The 20,914-nt window shown below is 33.5% G+C and overlaps 1 protein-coding gene across 1 annotated transcript in view; it reads right to left on the bottom strand.

The window, feature by feature from the left end:
• Window positions 1-20,914, bottom strand: part of magi1b (membrane associated guanylate kinase, WW and PDZ domain containing 1b) — a 205,008-nt gene that overhangs the window by 48,739 nt on the left and 135,355 nt on the right. The window contains 7 exon segments of the mRNA XM_056467689.1: window positions 1,851-1,967; window positions 3,446-3,531; window positions 4,294-4,351; window positions 11,203-11,238; window positions 13,101-13,183; window positions 15,234-15,450; window positions 19,779-19,985. Coding sequence (XP_056323664.1) covers window positions 1,851-1,967; window positions 3,446-3,531; window positions 4,294-4,351; window positions 11,203-11,238; window positions 13,101-13,183; window positions 15,234-15,450; window positions 19,779-19,985 — 804 coding nt within the window.

Genomic DNA, 20,914 nt, shown 5'->3' on the forward strand with positions numbered 1-20,914 from the left:
CTTTCATCGATACATCCATCAATACATCCATCCATCTGTCTGTCTGTCTGTCTGTCCATCCACCGATACACTCATTAATTTATTCATTGGTCCGTCCATCTGTCCATTGATACATCTATCAATACTTCCTGTCCATCGATACATCCATCGATACATCCATTGATCCATCCATCCATCCATCCATCCATCCACCCATCCATCCATCCATCTATCTATCTATCTATCTATCTATCTATCTATCTGCAAACCTATCTGTAAATCCATCAATACAACCACCGATACATCCATCTATCTATACGTCCATCAATACATCCATCTGTCCATTCATCGATACATCCATCAATACAACCATTGATACATTCATCTATCTATACGTCCATCAATACATCCATCTGTCCATTCATCGATACATCCATCAATACATTCATTCATCCATCTGTCTGTCTGTCCATCGAAACATCCATCCATCTGTCTGTCCATCCATAGATACATCCATCCATTTATCTATAGGTCCGTCCATCTGTCCATTGATACATCCATCAACACATCCATCCATCCACCTGTCCATCGATACATCCATTGATCCATTCATCCATCCATCCGTCCGTCTGTCCGTCTGTCTGTCTATCTATCCATACACCCACCCACTCATCCATCCATCCATAGGACCTACATACTGTTCAACCATTTAAAATTCTCAAGTCAACATCCAAAGTTGTGTTGACAAACATTTTTAATGTTAAAAGTGTCTCTGTCAGAAATTCAACAATGTACTTCTGAGGATAACTTTCTGAAATAATCATGTTGTGCATTATAATAGTTATACATCAAAATGGCAAAATGGATGTTAGTAGATGCATCAGCTGCTAATCAGTCCTAGATCAGAGCCAAAGTGCCGTTAGTACAAGAGAGAATGAGAGGAGCGAATGGAGGAGCGAACAGAGAAGAGGGGTGTGATCGGCTGGAGAGATGAAGTGTGATCTGTTCATCATGGTCTGTCATGATAGAAGATCAGAGAAAGCTGCAGAGAAACCCTAAGGAGAAATACACACTGCACACTGAATGCAAATGACTAGATGTGATAAAGATATATATACACATAGACAAAAGAGTAAAAACATGACAGACAGAGAAACAGAGCTGTCAGTAAAAGAATAAAATCTAAATTTACGTTGGCTACACAAAACTGCATATACAATGGGGTCACTGTCCACTGCTAAAATATGTATATTACAGTTTTTTAAATTAAATGCAAATTCAAACATTAAAAAAATGACCAGGAAATCGAATAAAAAACAATAAAAAAAATTCAGAATGAAAATAATATAAATAATAATTCAAAAAGTTTAGATTTGATTTCAGAATCACTTTCAATATGAACTTGTATAACCCCACTGTATATAATCTATCTATATGTATACATATTTTTGATTCAAGAACAATATACATATTTCCATCATATTCATAATCTTAAGTGCCTTTGAGATATGTGTGCGTTGAATCATTAATTCAACACATCCTTGACTTTGACCATAACACGTAAAGTATGTTTTGTATAGAAAGCACCACAGAGATTCAACGAGTGCCCACATGAAGACGCCAGAGAGGAATGGCAGATGGGGTGAGGGACAATATCTTTCGCTAAAAGACAGTATTTGCTAAATCCTTAAATAAGCAGCTTATCGTCGGGTGTTCAAACAACACAGGGACGGAAGAGACAGAGAGCTGAAGAGAGGAAGATTTGGAGAAAGTGAAAGGGAGTGAGTGAATAGTGAATGTCCACAGAGGAGTACGCCACTCACGGGTGTGTAAATGTGGGTTACAAACAAAAAAAAGGAGGCAGCACATACGTTTAGCCCCCAGTTGGGTTGGTAGTGGAGGGCCGGTGCCGGGGTCTCTGTAAGTCTCTTGGTGGTTAGCAGCATAGCTCGCTAGCGGTGCTCCTGACGAATGCTCGTCTATCCATTCTGAAAGAGTGAAGGGTGCACTTCCTTTTTTGTATGTCTCTCAAGTTACTTCCTATGCCTATTCAAACTAATACTGTGCAGCCACTGGCTTTAGAGCCAAGATGGCCGACGGCGATTAAATCACAAGATCCCCCTATGGTGTCTTAACTTCCTCTAGGTGTAAAACCAGCATATTATAAGTGCTGTATCACAGTCAGTGGTAGAATATGAAATACTTGAAACTTGAGGGAGAAGAAGTTATTGGGTAATTAGGTAATTGAGAAAGCAATATTCAGCTGAGTTTGCTGGAAATGAGACCAAGGCAAGCTTCAGTTTTAGCAGAACTTTCTTGACCATTTAAAGAATGAGATGAGACTGAAGTAGTTGATGTGAGCTTATAATTGACCAATTTTTCTTTAAGGGAAAGGTCTAAACCTTATGTAAAATGAGCAGAGATGAGGGAGACATTTGATACAGGATGTTGTACTGCGAAAGGCATTATGATCAATGCAACAGGCAGTCTAGACGGAGTAATTATTTTTGCAAAACCTACAGTGAATATGAGGGTCAGTGACATGCCAGAGTGTCAGTAATTAAGATAACATTTTTAGAAATGTAATCTTTGCATGAATTGTAGTATGTCAATAAATATCACATTCATTTTAACATAATAGCAAGTATTCAAATTCAAAAATACAAAATGTAGATCACTATGTCCAAGTCATAGTTTGAATTACATTTTAATATAGTTAATTAATAAATAGATATAATATGAGTGTCACGTTACTGACCCATGAATCTTTGTGGATTTCCTTTACTTGAGAGACTTCCAAAACTACTATCCCACATAACTGTCATAATTCCTAGTTCTTTTTTAGGGAACACTAAAGGAAGACACGTCCATACAAGTGGAAGTCAGCAATCACTAAAAGTGTTTGGTTCCCAACATTCTTCAAAATGTCTTCATTTATGTTACACAAAAGACAGACATGAAGGTTTATATAAGAAGAAGAAATAAATTATGTTTTGACTGAAACATCCCTTTAAGAAAGTCAATGAGGTTGATTATGACTTCACGTAGACATTTTTGAATATTTAGTTTCACTTGAAAAATGTAACATTAAGAAACTACAGTTGGTTTTATTTCCCATTTCAAGCTGTTTCTATAATACTGGCCTAAAACATAAACATTTAATTGATCAATATTTTAGAGTTCTCCCATTTTCTTTTCTTTTTTCATTTAAATATTGCACTTATGCAAAATAAGTACATAAATAAAAATAAAGAAATAGAAAGATCTACAAAAAGCACTGATAACAAATGAAATAAACGATAAATAATATGAATATAATTAACCATAATAATAATAATAATAATAATAATAATTTTAAAACCAAATCAGCAACACAATTCAAAGGCCAAACAGTGACAAATCATGTAAGAAAAGAAAAAAATGACAGCATGTTGGGCCTGAAACGAACCTTGGATATACCGCTCACCTTCAGCGGGTTGAGACTGCTCCAGTTGCTTCTTCCTTTTAGCTTCCAGAATTGGGTTCTCATACTGCGTCTTCCTGTTAATATGGCTGGGAGGTGGAGAGAGAGCGAGAGAGAAAGAGAAAGAGGTGATGAAGATGAGTGAGCAGAGGACACAGTCAATAACAGAAGCAGAGGGAGAAACGGGGAATAGAATGAGAGGGCAGGTAAAGGTTGAGCCAAAGGAGAGCAGGTAAGCGGAGAAATAAAGTGAATTCATTCAGAGAAAAGGCAATAAAGACAGCTTCAAGTACAGCTGAAAGCCTCGGCATTCATTTAAAATTCATTTGAAATTTGGGGGAGAAAAAAAAGTGTGCAATTCTCTCTCATCCCATGTGCTTAAAAGCAAAATCTATCCAGCAGACTAGACAAGCTCATTAAAAAATAAATAAATAAAATTAAATAAAACTCCATCGGCACAATTACAAAATAAATCAGATCACGCCCAGCTGCGATCCAGGCCACTTTCCAAAAGGCCTGCGCAATTTACTAGGCAAATACGGCTCGAAACATGCGTAAACATCTCCAAAGACAAAAACCGGAAGGCTTCCAGCCTCTGAGGTATTGCTTTGAAACAACATCAAAACATATGAATGCATTCATATTTATGCACTACAAACCCAAGGGTCCCTCTGAAGGGGAGGGAGAGAGAGAGAACAAGATTTCAAAATGGTAACAGTAACAAAGGGTGTGCATAGCCGAAAACACAACAGGCCCGGTCGGAGGAACAGCGGCCGCCTCTTTGATGTTTCCAGATGATGTCATACAGTTTATTAAAGATGATTTGAAGATAATACTGATGAGTCACTTACTCCACATAATACACCCCGTACACTGGATCATCGATCTTCTCCCAGCCTGTTGGCAGCTCTGGAAAAAAAGGAAGCAAAACAGAAGAGGTTTTTCAGCTCATTGTAACTCATTTAATAAGGCTTTTATCGAGTCCTTTGTAATTTGATGTTTTGATTAACATTCAAGAGCTTTCCAACTAACAAGCCAGGCGTTTTAAAACTATAATGACCATGATGAGCAGATTATATTACGCAAATTGAATCTTAACTGCATCATTTAGCATGATTTTAAAAGTGAACTACAGAATGCTTGATTCTGATTGGTTGGCAGATGTTGTAAGGGGTTTGGTTATGGTGTTCATTAGAATTCGCTCACTCTTTCAGCCATGCTGGATCCAGAATTGTTTTTCACCATCTATTTTTTTTGATAAGAATTTTAAAAATGTATTCATTAACGCATTAAAAGCCATGAACCAACCCAAATATCTATGAGGAGAATCACAACATTACAAACTTTCATTTGACACAAAGTATTTGAAAAAGACACAAAAAGTCTACAGGACTGTAAACTTGTATGGGTTATGGTTTGAATGGCTTAAATTGTTTTATCAAGAGTAAGGAGACCAACTTGATTATGTCTCAGGGCGCAATCATACACCCGGTGTAATAAGGTGCAAGACGTGTTTGGCGTGATTTGTTTCTATTTTCAGACCAGTGCAACAGTAATTTTCACATTTTGCGCCACGTTGTTTAAATAGGTCATCCATTTGTGCCACTTTGTGGACTCATAGGTGTGCCGGTTTGTAAACGAGGTGTGTTAAGGCGCATTGTTGGCGCATTGCTAATCTCAGAAACTGAAATAGACAGAGCCGTTGACCAAGTGAAGGTCTAAAGTCCAGTGCAGAGCGCGTTAGTTATGCACCTATGCAGGTTCAAATGCTTAATACACACAGGATGTACAGCAATACACAAATACCTTTATATATGAAAAAAAAACTGAAGGACTAAAATGTTACAAAAATTATTATTTAATATAAAAACACTACCTTGATGCCTTCTGCATGTCTGGGGGGCTTTTATCAGTTCATTCATGACAATTTGCATTTGTATAATGGTATTATTATTAGCGGCGTTATTTATTTATTTTTTATTACATATTTATATGTGTTTTAATAAAAACGAGTTTAGATTTGTCAACCTGTCAGGATTTGGAGACGTCTGCATCACCATATGGGGCATGAGAATAGGACGTGTCTTTGGATATAACTCAGTTGTTTGACCACACTTCGTTATTATTGTTCATTTGTTCGTTTGCCTCGAAATAAGAACTGAATTTAGAAATAGTTTGATACAGTATACGGCAGAATAAATGATCAACTGAAAATGTATGCAAACCCTAGCATTTCCCTAGCTGGTCAGCATTTCCACCATTTTCAATAATTAAACAGCCTGCCATCAGTTCTTCAATATCGACCAGATATTTCCCATCACTAAGTAGTAAAAACACTGGTTCAATATTCAAAGAATTCGCTATTAATTGAGACATCAGGCATGGAGATGCAAAATACGCAATATCTGGATCAAGTTTATGCACAAGTCTCCAGAGACAAAGCTCTATGACAAATTCTCCTTGTGATATTTACATAAACAGCAAATATGTTCCCCCAGCATATCCAAATCTCTCGACCTGGCAAACAACAAAAATACAAACAGCTCCGAATATTTTAGGCAAAAGTTGACAAGTGCACAAAAACAGCTGAAGATATACCGAGATTTGATCATGACACTGTTAAGGCGAAGAGATACACAACATGTCTTCTCCAGAATAATAGAATAATCATGAAAAGGCTGAGCCGCGTTTGACATTGAAATGTGCTTTCATGCATATAAAAATATTGCTTTCTTTACCATGGCTACGCTTGTGTTTGGGACACAGAGCTGCTGTATTATCATATTGCCTGCAGCACATAGGAAACTCATCATTACGTCTCCCACCGAGAAACCTTCTCTTTGCTGCCAGTTTCTAATTGGCCAATGAAGACGGCACACATTTATAATCTTTTTTTATTATTATTTTGTGTGTTTGCAAAGCAAAAACTCATTATCTCTCCCAAGCAACAATAACATATAAGGCAGACTGCTGTACTGTTTTAATGAATCTATAAATGTCAACCAACACTAATTACTTACAAATAACGATCTAGTGGTGAGCAGCCTCAGCCTCACATATCTTCACTCCTCCTGATCTTTCATGCAATTAATCAACAAGTGTTTTTGCTGGGTGAAAATCATGGCGTCATTTTTGCGCAAATGTGTAATAGACAAGCTGTTGCGAAGTCCTAAATGATATGCTAAACACTACGGTCTATGTACTCTACTATAAAGTGTATAAATGCTAAACTTAGATTTGCATCCAGCATCAGAAACATCATTAATAATGGAAAAAATTAAATACTACTCAGAGTACTTACAAATCTAAATGACAGAACAATGTGCAGGTATGATCTTTAGTGAAAACTGTTAGCAAAATTATTTGTCATTTGTTAATTATTTGTTATTATTGATTTATTATCTATTTATTGTTATTGTTAGTTCACAATTTTTATTTCTTTCTATATATTTTTGTGGTTTATCATCATTAAAATCATTCATGCGCTAAGAAATCTGAAATTCACTCAACAAAATAATGTAGATGGTATAGATTTACAATCTTTTTGTTTGATTTTGTAAACTACTAACAAAAGTTATCCATCATTTTAAATAAAGAATGTAATTTTAGGGCATTTTTTGCATAACATGGTAACAAAAAAGATCCAGTTATTCAGACATATTTATATTAATTTAATCATAATATAATAATGGCACTGTTTTACTTTACAATGTTAAGAAATCAATATTTTCTATATATGGATTCTATATCAAAGAAAATGTTCCAGATAACAATGCTATCAAACCTTTAAAAAACTTAAAATACACACACACACACACACACACACACACAAAATACAGCTCCAATCAAACCAAAACAAACAATAACAAAATACCAATGCAATGTCTATTTGTACTTAATTAAGATGACAGAGGACAGTGTATAATAATAATTTATTATATATATATATAAACTTGAGAAAATCACAAATCACACCCCTCCCTCTCTTTTTCCTCTCTTTGTTGTAGTTTTACAAAAAAAAAAAAAGATATTGAGAAGAACAATTACCAGTTAAGTCAATAAAGTTACCCAATCTGCTTTATGCTGTCTCACCTATCTGCTAAACTTTTGGTTAAGCAACAATTGATTGGGACATAATAATTATTATTATTATGCCTATTATTAAATTAGTATTTTCACAGCAATTTAAACTACCCTTTCAATATGTAACACAAGAAACAAAAAGAAGGCGCTTTGATATTCTAGGGAAGAATGTCTGAGTGCATCAATTACATCAGATTTCCACTTTTTTGTGTGCTAGAATGTTAAAACGGCCCTCCTATGAATTGTCAGTCACCGATATGGCCCCCCGCCAATTTAAGTTTGAGACTTCTGCTCTAGATCCTCACAATTTCACATCACAAAGGCCTTTGGATTGAACAAATGTGGAGCATGGAATCGATCTTAGAAAGCTTGTAGGAGGAGTTTGTTTGTGTAAAACATGTAATATCCTGTTGCCAGCAGGTGGCGCTATAATTGTAACTGAATATTGCCATGTAAATATGTTCAGCTCAGTACAAATCTGTGAATTTTGAGGGCAATCGAATGCCACGGACAGGCCCTTGGACGAAAACTCTAGATCTTCGATATTTAACATTGCTAAGGCCATAAGATGACAATCCTCGGTCCCTAATAACACATTAACATAGTTTTATTATCAAGCTTTGTATATGTGCATTTATTCACTCATTCATTCTCTTTTCGGCTTAGTCCCTTTATTAATCAGGGGTCGCCACAGCGGAATGAACTGACAACTTACCCATCATACGTTTTACATAGCGGATGCCCTTCCAGCCGCAATCCAACACTGAGAAAGCTTTGTATATGTTTTTGTGTGAAATATTTTGTGTTGACTATTTGAAGAAGAAAGCGTCCTGTCCTCCTTCCCCCACATCATTACTGTGACTCTACTGACAAATTGCCCATTAATCTGTTTGCATCCCATCATCCCTCTCTACAGGATCAAGTCTCTCTGGTGCGACTGGATACTCTCGAACCTACTGCCCACATCCCGCAGTCACGGCATCTACCTAATGGCTCCGATTTCTCAAATCAATAGCTATTGACCGTGCTCTTCCAATCAGGCCAGATGCAAACACAGGGCTCCTCAAGGCCACTGCCTGCATCAACTAATCCGTTACTAATGATGAATCAGCCCTTCAATTACAAAGGCACATTGAGCAGCGGAGAGGAAGCTCTGTGTGCTGATATAGTGCCCTGCGATGATGGTAAAACTGATTAAAGCAACAAATTATTCAATGATTTGACTGTCACCGTTAGCTCGACATAATAGTTTCGGATCTCTTGAGCTATTTGCATGCATAATGAAAGCGGAAACCACTCCCAGCTGCGAAAGAGCCCATTTCAACTGCGCACGCTTCGGAGGTAGAAATAGTAACAATGAATATTTGATGTCATGCAGCGCCAATGACAACACTGAATGAGGCTTGTTTATAAGTTATGAAATGGGTTTTTATGGTCATTTCAAATGGAGCTATAATGTGAGTATTATTATTTTAGTTGTAAATACAACGATTACTGAAAGATTACTACAATTAAAGGTCTGTTCACCCCAACATAAAATTTACTGACCCTCATGTTGCCACAACCATTGGTTCATTTGAGGAAGACAAAAATCACAGATTTGTCTGTGTCTGTTCACTCAAAACGTTCACAATAAATAAATTTTAATAAGACATTCTGAAGAGCCACAATCACGTATATCAAGCTATATCAAGCTTTTAATATTTACTGAGATATACAGCAAGCAAATGCTTACAGTATTTACATTTGGGCACCAAAGCACAGTTTTGTTTGCTTGAAATCAAACCAATTAGATTCTTTTTTCATGTCATATTTTTTCGTTCAGGATTGTTATTGTGCATTAAGTTTGATCGAGCCTCTGTTTGTTTCATGATTTATATTTCTATGTGAATGTATGCTGAAATTAAATCTGTTCATCATATAAATCGATCATATCTCTTTTAAAATCTTGGAATAAACCACTCAATTCATTTTCTGATCTCTTTCTTTATGAATGTTTTGAAGCATCAGAGTTTTCGAAGTGCAGATTTTCAATAAAAGGACATATAGTATACAGTGCTCAGCATGATTGAGTACACCCCATTTTGAAAATGAATATTTTTATCCATTTCTCAGTGAATATGGGTAATATATTGGTGCATTTGAACAAAACAGATTTAATAAACAGATATATCTATTAAAATTATATTTTAGTCACAAAACATCTTTAGAAATGGAAAGATAAAACATGTAAATTCATGCAAAATATTGCAAAAAAATTTACAAATTCAATTCACCTTTATCTGTATAGCGCTTTTACAATGTAGATTGTGTCAAAGCAGCTTCACATAAAAGGTCATAGTAAATTGGAACAGTGTAGTTCAGTTTTTAGTGTTTAAGTTCAGTTCAGTTTAGCTCAGTTCAGTGTGGTTTAAAAATCACTACTGAGAGTTCAAACACTGAAGAGCAAATCCAACGATGCGCAGCTCTACAGAAAAAACAGAAAACAAACTACAACATTTCAACAAAACTGTACATATTTTTGTTTCTCTTGATTTTTGCTATTTTTTTAAATGTTATTTAATATTTTTGCCCAACATATACATTTGGGCTACAAATCTTTTTAACTATTATAGTAAGTTATTTTGTTAGATAAGCTCCAGATTTGGCTTCAGTAGTGACTAATCTAATGTATATGCACAAATATAATATTGCAAAGCATTCTATAGAAAATATGTAAATAAGAGATTTGTGAGAGGTGTACTCATATGCTGAGCACTGTATCTCATCAATTTAATTCAAAATATCAGCCTTTGTGTTTTGGATATGAACATGGATATGAAGTCTTACTCGTTTGTCACAAAACAAGTATGAGAAAATGACAACAGAATTTAATAAAGAAGTCAATTAACCCTTTAAAGAGAAAGTTTGCCACAAAAACAGAAAAGAAAATTTACTCAGCCTGTTCCAAACCTTTTTGATTGTCTTTTTTATGTTAAGCACAAAAAAGATATTTTTAAAATGTTGGTAACCGGTTACAACTGGCATCCATAACAGACCATTTCAATGTGGTCATGTCATTGGCCCATGAACATTTCCTGCTTGGAAATCAAACTATTTCATAACTGTAACAAGAGCCAATTCAATCACTTCATGTTAAAGCAGCTATCATGACATTATTTATCAATATGTGGCTCTTTTTGGATTCTCGGAAGCTATAGAACTAAAAAAATGTAAAACAGGAAATATGTTGGGACCACTGTTTTTGTTTACATGCCTCAAAATGGTCTATAGAGAGAAAAAATTATTATAGATGTCAGTGGCTACTGGATTTGAAAATACTTAAAAACTTATTTTGTGTTCTTCTTTTTAGGTGAGTAAATAATGACAGAATTTTCTTTTTTGGGTGGACTGTCCCTTTAATAAGATAATACTTTTTTAATTTTTCAACTTCAAAATTGCATTCAATGCATTTCTTGCCATTAAATTTATAAACAATTTCAAAATGAAAATTGATTCTACATTAATAAAGCGTGGCATTGCACGTGCACTGTGGTTAGACGTTCTCAGCGAAAACATCTGGTCCCAAAGCAGCACAGAAGGATCAGTCTACATTAAAAAATAAATAAATAAATAAAAACATGCAGGCTGTGTCTACAAGTAAAAAAAAAAGGTTTCCCTGTGGGATTGTGGCCTACCTAGTTCATTGTCCAGCTCCTCTGTATGGACCCCTTCTTCTCAACAGGGAATAAAGGGAGCAGGTGCACGCAAGCAGGATGAGAGAAATAGAGGAAGGGTGGCAGAGAGGCAGAGAGGTTTAGTTGATGATAAAAAGCAAAATAAAAGCTTAAAGCCAGTTAATTATCCCAAAATACTACATAAATACAGTGGAAATTATTTTAAGATCAAACCTATTATTTAGTAAGAGTGTAGCAACCCATTACAGAAAGATTTAGCCTTGAATTAATAATCTCAACTTATGTTTGCATCATCATTTCAGAATATTTCATACATATTTGTACTGGAAAACAGTGCATCATTTTTATGGATACTCATTGACATTATTTTTGTTTAGGAATATATAGCTACATAACATTTAATAATCATAAAAAAATGTCATATATTTGAGATTCTTTGATTACTGATTATCAATATTAAATTGAAATAACAATTCTATTACTTACTAAAATAAGGTTTTTATGAACGTAAATGAATGTAAATTCATAATATATAAATTAAAATTGAATAAAAATGTAATTTTATTTATATTTACATATACATTTTTGTATAAATGTGTGTTGTAAGAATTGTGACATGAATGTATTGTTAAACCCCTAAAAAAAATGTGCCTTTAATTAAAAGAAAACGAAAACATCAAGAGTTGAGCCTTTGTTATTACAGAATTATTATGTGAGATCTGAGCAAATACAATCTTATTATACAATCTTATTCAGCACAACCCACCACACAGGAAAACCAGCTACAGAGCTTCATTATTTGTTTTGTGTGAGGAGATTGAGTTTAATCCAGAGCCTCCTTGCAGCATTACAGCAGCTGCCTTAGTCATTTAGTCACAGGGTGAAAGTGTCTGCCCAACATTTGAAAGCTCAAGAGCGCCATCTACAGACCATCAAGAGATTACAGTAGAAGATGTAGTATTTACAGGGTGTGATTTACCAATTACAGCTAGGGCTACATCAACTAAATGATTAAATTAAGTATGAGATATATTTCCTTGCATTGCATTACATTCAAATTAGACTAGGACGGGGAATCATTTTTAATAACAGATTAAAATCTTTTTTATTGTTGAGAACAGGTACTGCAGTCTTTTTTTGAGCCTAATGGAAAGAGAATATCCAGAAATCAACTTTAAGTGTTTCTTTTATTGCACTTCATGTAGATTTCTAACCTAATACATAGTTTTATAGACGCTTTTATAAAAAAAAAAAAAATTCTAATAAATAAATAAAACTAGGCAGTTTAGCAGCACTTAAACAAACTTTACGTTTCTTATTCATATTTATATTTTGAAGGTTTTTATAGGGGTTTGTTTATACATAATTTGCCAAAATATTTTTTTTTCTATAAGATTTTATTCTACAATTTTCAAAGGTGACCCAAATATGTAAGAAAATAAAACTAGTTTCAATTTCAAACACGGATGCATTCAATTTCCTGATTTTTTTTTCTTTAAAAATGCAAATTAGGTGCATATTAATTAAATCAATGCCTCATTTGCATATTTTTGAACTCTTGCAATCACAAAACAATAATAAGTCAATCCACTAACGACGTATTGTGATAAAAATGACCTATTTCCCCTGCAGTGTCTTGGCTTTCTTTAACTGTTTATTGGAGTTATTATAATTATAATAATAATAATCAGTATTTGCAACCCCATTTTAATGTCTAAAACTGTATTCGCAATCGTGACATAGTGATATCCTATCAAATTTACAACATTCAAACATATGAATGCACAAAGCCACACACGCACAAACAAGCTTTAAGAATGCATATTATAATAACCATATAATAATTGTAATAACCATGAAATTGATATTTGCACAAAAAGACAGAAACTTGTGCATACCATCATCTTCACATTCCTCTAGGGGTTTCTGAGGTTTGTCCAGGCATCGAGGGTCGATCCAGGATGTTGTCTTTGTGTTGTGGCTGAGAATAGAAGCAGAAAGCATACAGTAAGGTATTGTTGACTGCTCACAACAACATCCTGCACCCCAGGAGACAGGAAAACATATGTATAGTAAAGGCACCGCCAGGTTTGATATTTCCTGACCTGATATCTAAATAACTGCCTTTTCTGAAGCTAAAATAGGAAACATAGAACTATTTATAGTGCAATCTGTGTTTATACAAAATATCTAAATATACTCATAGCAATGCTGAGAATAATTTGGGAACAGTTTGGGACACTTCACTTACTCTTCGAAATCTATGAATTTTATTAGATTACAATCAAAATATTTGATCTGCAATGATCTTAGAACTTCCTAGAATACCTAAAATACTTAAAAAAAAAACTAATCATGCAAAAAGAATTTAAAAATATAAATGTGCTAATCAAAATATATGAGAAATCATAAAAACAAAAACACATATTAATAAACATTTTGATTAATATATATTTGAGCCGCTTTGCAATGCCTATTAGCAATAATTACTAAAACAACATGACTATTTAATATTTTGTTATATAATCCTGACAAAAACAATAAACAAAACAATAAACAAAAACTTCTAACAAAACAAAAACTTCTCATTTATCAAAGAGCTAAAACAGTCAATAACATTAACAACATTAAAAAGCCACTACAAAAACATTTATATTATATGAGCAACTTACATAATTATCAAAAGCCTGTAATTCATTAATATTTTAAAGTCAATTACCCATTAATTTATTTGAATTTGAATTTATTTTAAAATTGATTTTACTTCCTTTGATGTTTCACTGTGCCAAAAAAAATCTCAATTATCAAATAGTTGAAACCGTCAATAACATTAACAAAATTAAGAAGCCACTTCTTCAAAAAAACATTACTTGTGGAGTTTACATAATAATCAAATGCAAATCAAATAATTTGAAGCCAATTACCCAATAAATATCTGAATTTTTATTTATTTTAAAATTGATTTCACTTCCTTTGATGTTTTATTGTGCCAAAGTAAAACAAAAACAAAACAACAAAAAACTTCTCAATTATCAAATAGCTGAAACAGCCAATAACAGTAACAACATTAAAAAGCCACCACTTTAAAAATAACAACAATATGTGTCCAGTTTACATAATAAACAAATGCCTGTTATTGTTTGCCATACATTTGAGTCATGTTTGCTATTTTTCATCAATATTTTGAAGCCAATTACCCATTAAATATCTGAATTTTAATTTATTTTAAAATTGACTTCACTTCCTTAGATGTTTCATAGTGCCAAAACAAAACAAAACAACAACAAAACTTCTCAATTATCAAATAGCTGAAAATTAAAATGCTAATACTTCTACTTCTAAAATGCAACTACTACTACTTCAAAAGTAACAACAATATTATGTGTCCAGTTTACATAATCACCAAATGTCAAATTTTTTAAGACAAATCAAAACAAATCAAATCAAACCAAATCAAATCAAATCAAATCAAATCAAATCAAATCAAATCAAATCAAATCAAATCAAATCAAATCAAATCAAATCAAATTAAAACAAAACAAAACAAATTAAAACAAAACAAAACAAATCAAACCAAAACAAGCCAAAACAAGCCAAAAAACAAGCCAAAACAAATCAAATCAAACCAAATCAAATCAAACCAAACCAAATCAAATCAAAACAAATCAAATCAAATCAAATCAAATCAAATCAAAACAAAACAAAACAAACAAAACAAAACAAAACAAAACAAAACAAAACAAAACAAAACAAAACAAATATTATTAATTGAAAAGCTAAAGCAGTCAATAACAGTAACATTTTTTTTAAAAGCCACTACATCAATATTATGTGTCTAGTTTTATAATGATCAAATGCCTGTTATTGCTTGTCATACATTTGAGCCATTTTTGCTATATTTTCACCAATAGTTTAAAGCCAATCACCAATTAATTTATTTATGGGTCATTTACACATTCCTAAAGTGTCCAAAAACACTAACCTACAGTAAATAATTTGAGTAAAATCACAATGATTGATCATCTTCTTACTCTATAAAGTAGACCTCTCCATTCTCCGTGTACGCCATCTCCCAGTTTTCAGGTAGAGGGCCCAGCGGGTCCTCCTCCGTGGGGTAGGCGGGGTGTGTGTGTGTGTTCTGAGAGCTCTCCGTGGTTGACGCCGAGGTGTTGTTGAGCCCGTAGGGTTGAAGGTGGTCGCGGGCGAAGGGCCTCACGGAGGGGTGATCGTCCGGTTCGCTCGAGTCTCCTGCAATGCAAACAAATGCAGCCCCTCTCAGTTCAACGTCCAGCTAAAAACAGCATCCCCAATCAATCTGCCAGCGAACCTCCCTTCTTCTCACTTCCTGTGAACTCTGGAGTGATCAAATCCCCATTCACACTTACTATACACAAATCTGCATATCGACACCTGGCCATCTGACACTCAAATCACAAGTCAATATAGACAGTGCAAACAGTTAAACCCTTCACCTTCTTGAAGAGGTGAGGAATCTCAAATACACGGCAATGAAATAAAAACTGCTATAAATCAAACCACTCTGCCAATTGAAAGGCATAAGTCTGTATGAATAGGACGACTCATTGCCTATTTTAAATCAAGAGCTCTAGAATAAACTTGGATATTGAACATGGCGTGCAATATAAAACATTATAAAACAAATATGCTCCTCAAGTAAAAGTATGCGATTACAGCTGAAGTATAGATTTAAAAAGGCTAAATGTTTACAAAAAATGTATCTCTCTTGGGTAATGCAGGCCTTGTTTCATTTGGTGTTAAAATGCACGTTTGCCAATCTGATCACAAGCGAATGTCACTACATACAGATGTAAATGGGGTCTGAAACATTTTGAGTGGTAGCTGAAAATGCATTTGACCAGATTGCTTTTGTCGTGGACAAACGCATTCAGACAGCCACAAAAGACACAACAGAACCACATGAAGCCTATTAGCCAGGCAGGATCAATTTTGCCAACTGAAATTGAGAGTTTGGATTGAAAATGGATAAATCTAAAAGTTCTCTTAATTCAAACACAAACCCACAGAGTTTTGCTGGTATCGGGGCATAAACAAAGCTCTCCATATTGTGCTACATCATCTTCCTTTCTTATCTAGAAATATTATATGGAGAGATGACAAAAAACGAAGAGCCTCCGCTCAAATAAATAATGAAATTGGCTGAAAGTGGACAAGGAAGATGGATTAAAACAGCAGGTGTAAACAGGACTTCATTCACAAGTTGGCAGACAAGACCATCTGCTGTTTACAGCTGTTAGTAATGTGTCTCAAATACATCTCCCGTGATTCAAAAAAGTCAACGGTGAAAAGGTTTTAAAGTTCTCAAATAATTCTGTTTAAAATTAATGATATTATTTATCTGTTATTCATCAAAGAATCTTAACAAAGATTCATTTTCAACAATGATAATAAATAACAATATTAGACTTATTTCCGAAGAACCATGACACTGGAGTAATGAGGCTGAAATTTCTAATAATTTATCTTTTGTAGGTTAAAAAAAAGTTATTTAATTGTAATCAAATTTCAAAATATTATCGATTTGAAATCAAATAAACACAACCTAGGTGTTCAAGAGACTACTTTTTGTAAAATGTGTATTTAATATGCTATTCACTATGTCAGTCCCAATGAATTTCATACTACATGTTGATAAAGTTTTATGTGAAGCTGCTTTGACACAATCTACATTGTATAAGCGCTATACAAATAAAGGTGAATTGAATTGAATTGAATTGAATAAAGCACCAGAATAAATCAAATAAACTGATTTACGAAAATTGGAGCAAAGCTGCTGTTTCCAAATACACTACTTCCACTTTATGATACAACAGCAAATGGTTTTCAGATAGAAACACTCTCCATATGAGCAACTGTATTAATTAAACTTTACTTTGGCGAAGTTTTAAACTCATCGTTAAGCTTAACTTTAAAATAATCTAATCAATCTGTGTTTTACTGTTGACCACTTTAAAACAAGACTCCGTTTACACCTACTATTAAGATGCATTTTGGTTGATCAGATTCCAAATAGACGAGAGAGACACATTCCTATTTGGTGTTTTAATCTATATACATTTTGTACACATTTGACCACTAGCCTGATTTCTTTGACGGAAAGAGCATAAAGGTGTTAATTTATTGGCCTTTGCCAATCTTTTGATAGGGCTCTACACTAACATTGAGTGAGCACTTGCACTCCTAATCAAAAATATTTAGGAGCACAGTAAAAAATTTAGGAGCGCATCCAAAAAACATTTCTCTTTGAATGACGCAATATTGATGTGCTACATAACATACAAAAGTATAAAGAGCATTTCTTAATATAAAAAGCGAATAAAAAATCTAAAATTGTGAAATAAGCTTGTGTAATTGACATATGCGTGTGAAAGAAGACTATAGAAATAAAAAAAAAATAGTTTTAAGTTTTGCTCAGAAAGTCACAAAATGAAGACCCTGTTTACATCTGTTTTTTCTTGATCCATTTACAACTCTGAATACAGTAAACTGGAACTAAAATGTGTTAAGCAAATCTACTTTTAAACACTTCCATACGTAGTCAAAGACGTATTTGATTGCTTTTGAGACGTAGAAACTCATATGGGTTCAAACAGGCACAAAAGAGGACAGAAGAAGTATTTGACTCCAAATCAGCTATTTGAAATAAAGCCTTCTTGTGCACTCTCTTCAGGGAGCATTTCTTTGGAGACACTGCACTGGTTTGTGAATGTTTTAATTCATCAACAAAATGTGCAGTTTATTACTTTAATTCATGCATACATTATATGATCTCAGTTGACAAAACAAGTTTTTTATTTGTAGACAATAATGCACATATATTTAAAAATTGTATAAATTCTGCACTCATCGGCAGTTTACATTTCATAATGTATTTCATTGATTTCACTGCTTTAACATTTACTTAGTGGTTTTACCTGTAAAAGTGTTAAACAAAAATGAGAATATCATAGTGTTTTGTACCATGTTAAAATGATGCAAGCTTATTTAGCAATTTTAGTCTAACGCTCTGAAAAAGCCAATACATTCACTCTCACTAAAAAAGTGGTAAAAAGTGGTAAAAAGAGAGCTTAAACATTTATTCATCTAGTAACATCTAAACAATTAGTATTTATAGGAAAGTCTCCCTCATCTACATGTAATCCAATCAACCAAAACACATCTTAATATCAGTTGTAAACAAGGCCGAAGTGTTCAAAAAGTGTACACACTCAAAAATAGCAAACTACATTTAACCCGTATTTAGTATTACTGTTCACTTAAAAAATAAAACGCATCTTAAAGGGTCAGTTCACCCAAAAATGAAAATTGTCACCATTTACCAGCCTCTGACTATTACCAAACAAATCTGAGTTTTTTTCTGTTCGACACAAAAGAAAATATTTTGAAGAACGTTGGAAACCAACAACTATCGACTTCCATTGTTTTTCCAACTATGGATGTTAATGGTTACTGGTTTCTAAACATTCTTTAAAATATCTTTTTTCCTGTTCTACATAAAACAAAAATGGTTTGGAAGAAGTCAAGGGCGAGTAAATGATAATAAAATTTTCATTTTTAAATGAACTATCCATCTATGGAGCTAATAATATGCCAAAATAATTTGAATTGTGTTATTTTGAATTCTTGACCATTGTAATTTAATAAATCTGAATTTTTTTATGACTTTTCGGTGATCATCTACTCTTCCCTGCTAATTAATCCTGACCTACTTTCTGCTGAATCTGAATTTCTGCATCTTGAAAACTTGAAACAGTATTTTTACAAACTGGATATCTGCAGTCTATGAATTCAGAACACAAAAAAATCTGAAGTTTGAAAATACGTTTATAAAAAAAATTCAACCTTGAAAAACTCAGATGCTTAACTTAAATTTCAGATGCTCAATATTCAAGTTATGAAATTCAAATTCAAATTAAGAAATTCAAATTAAGACCTTCAAATCTATTTTTAATGGCATATACATATTCAGATTTATTAAAATACAATAAATAATTCATATTAACAATTCAAATTCAGATTGTTTTGCCATATTATTAGCTCCATATCAGTCTAATACCAGGTGACAATGCCAAAGTAATCAAAAGTGGTCAGAAAAATCAGTAAAACCAGAATTAAAACTTATAATTGAATCAACAAAAATATCTCAATACCAGCTGCAAGCAGAGCCATTCAGGTGCCTTTACAAAACAACGAAATGCACCTATCTTCACAATCTGTACTTACTGTTGTCTATTAGTAATCAGACCACAAGACTGTAAACACCTCAGTTCGACACTAAAAAATGTACCTCATTCAACACTGTTGTGAAAGTTGGCAGCGCGTAACTGTCCGATCAATACATAAGGACAGCTAGAGTCCATCTTGCTGCTTTCTAACACAAACAAACCCCTCCGCCACAGCCAGATGGCGCTCTTTCCCCCTTTCCTCCCTGAACGGGCAATGGCGAAGGAAGAGGAAAAGCAACAAAGAGGCATCACTCACTCATCTCTTCCTCCATGTGCCAGACACAAATGCAAACAAAGTGTCTCAGTGCTGACCTGTGAAGCTGCTGTTCATTTCAGGAACCTCGTCATCATCCTCAGTCTCTGTAGGCACTATTCCAGCATTTTGCATCTCATTGTAAGACTTGGTGCGGCGCGGGGTGGACGGCTGGGATCCGGGAAGGCTGTCTTGAAGAGCATCGCCAGTGATCACTTTGCCACTAGGGGGCTTAATAGGCGGCTTGGGTGTGCCATAATAGTTACCTAGAAACAAGAGGATGTTGGCAGAATTCAAGGAAAGACATAGGGTGTATAGGATAAATCCAAAGTAATAGTGGTCATAATATTTCTCCAGTTGATACATTACATTATTATTAGTTTTTTTTAGAACCATATGTTTAAGTATTTTTTAACATATTTGAGTCAAAATCTCTTTTAGTGCTCCATAATTAAAAAAAAAAACTGCAAACAGCCAGAAAAGGGGAATTTGTAGAATAAAATGCTGTAAGTACAGGGTTTCTACAGGTTTCAAGTCAAATTTAAGACTTTTCAAGACCTTTTTAAGATCATTTTAAAACTATAATGAATAAAATTTTGACTTACACAAGGCTAAATGCTAAAAAAAAAACAATTTTAATGGCCAAGTTAAAACCAATTTAAAAAACAAATGTTATTGTAAGGATGAGAATAAAACAATAATAATAAGTAAATAGAGTTAATGAATAATTGTTTCTTAAAACTTGAAATAGACATGGGAATAGGAAAATTATGGACAAAAATGGACATAAGAAAATGAAGACTCGTTTAAAAGGATTTTTACGCTGCCATTGCATTTCATCAAAACAAATGTATATGTATACCATATGTATATACATAAATACAGTTGAAGTCAGAATTATTAGCCCCCCTGAATTATTAGCAAGCCCTGTTTATTGTTTCCCCAATTTCTGTTTAATTTATATTTTTTTTCAACATTTTTCTAAACATAATAATTTTAATAACTCATTTCTAATAACTGATTTATTTTATCTTTGCCATGATGACAGTAAATAATATTTTACTAGATATTTTTCAAGACACTTCTATACAGCTTAAAGGTACATTTAAGATAGATAGATAGATAGATAGATAGATAGATAGATAGATAGATAGATAGATAGATAGATAGATAGATAGATAGATAGATAGATAGA

Source organism: Danio aesculapii, chromosome 11, assembly GCF_903798145.1.
Source record: "Danio aesculapii chromosome 11, fDanAes4.1, whole genome shotgun sequence".
NCBI classification, from domain to species: domain Eukaryota; kingdom Metazoa; phylum Chordata; class Actinopteri; order Cypriniformes; family Danionidae; genus Danio; species Danio aesculapii.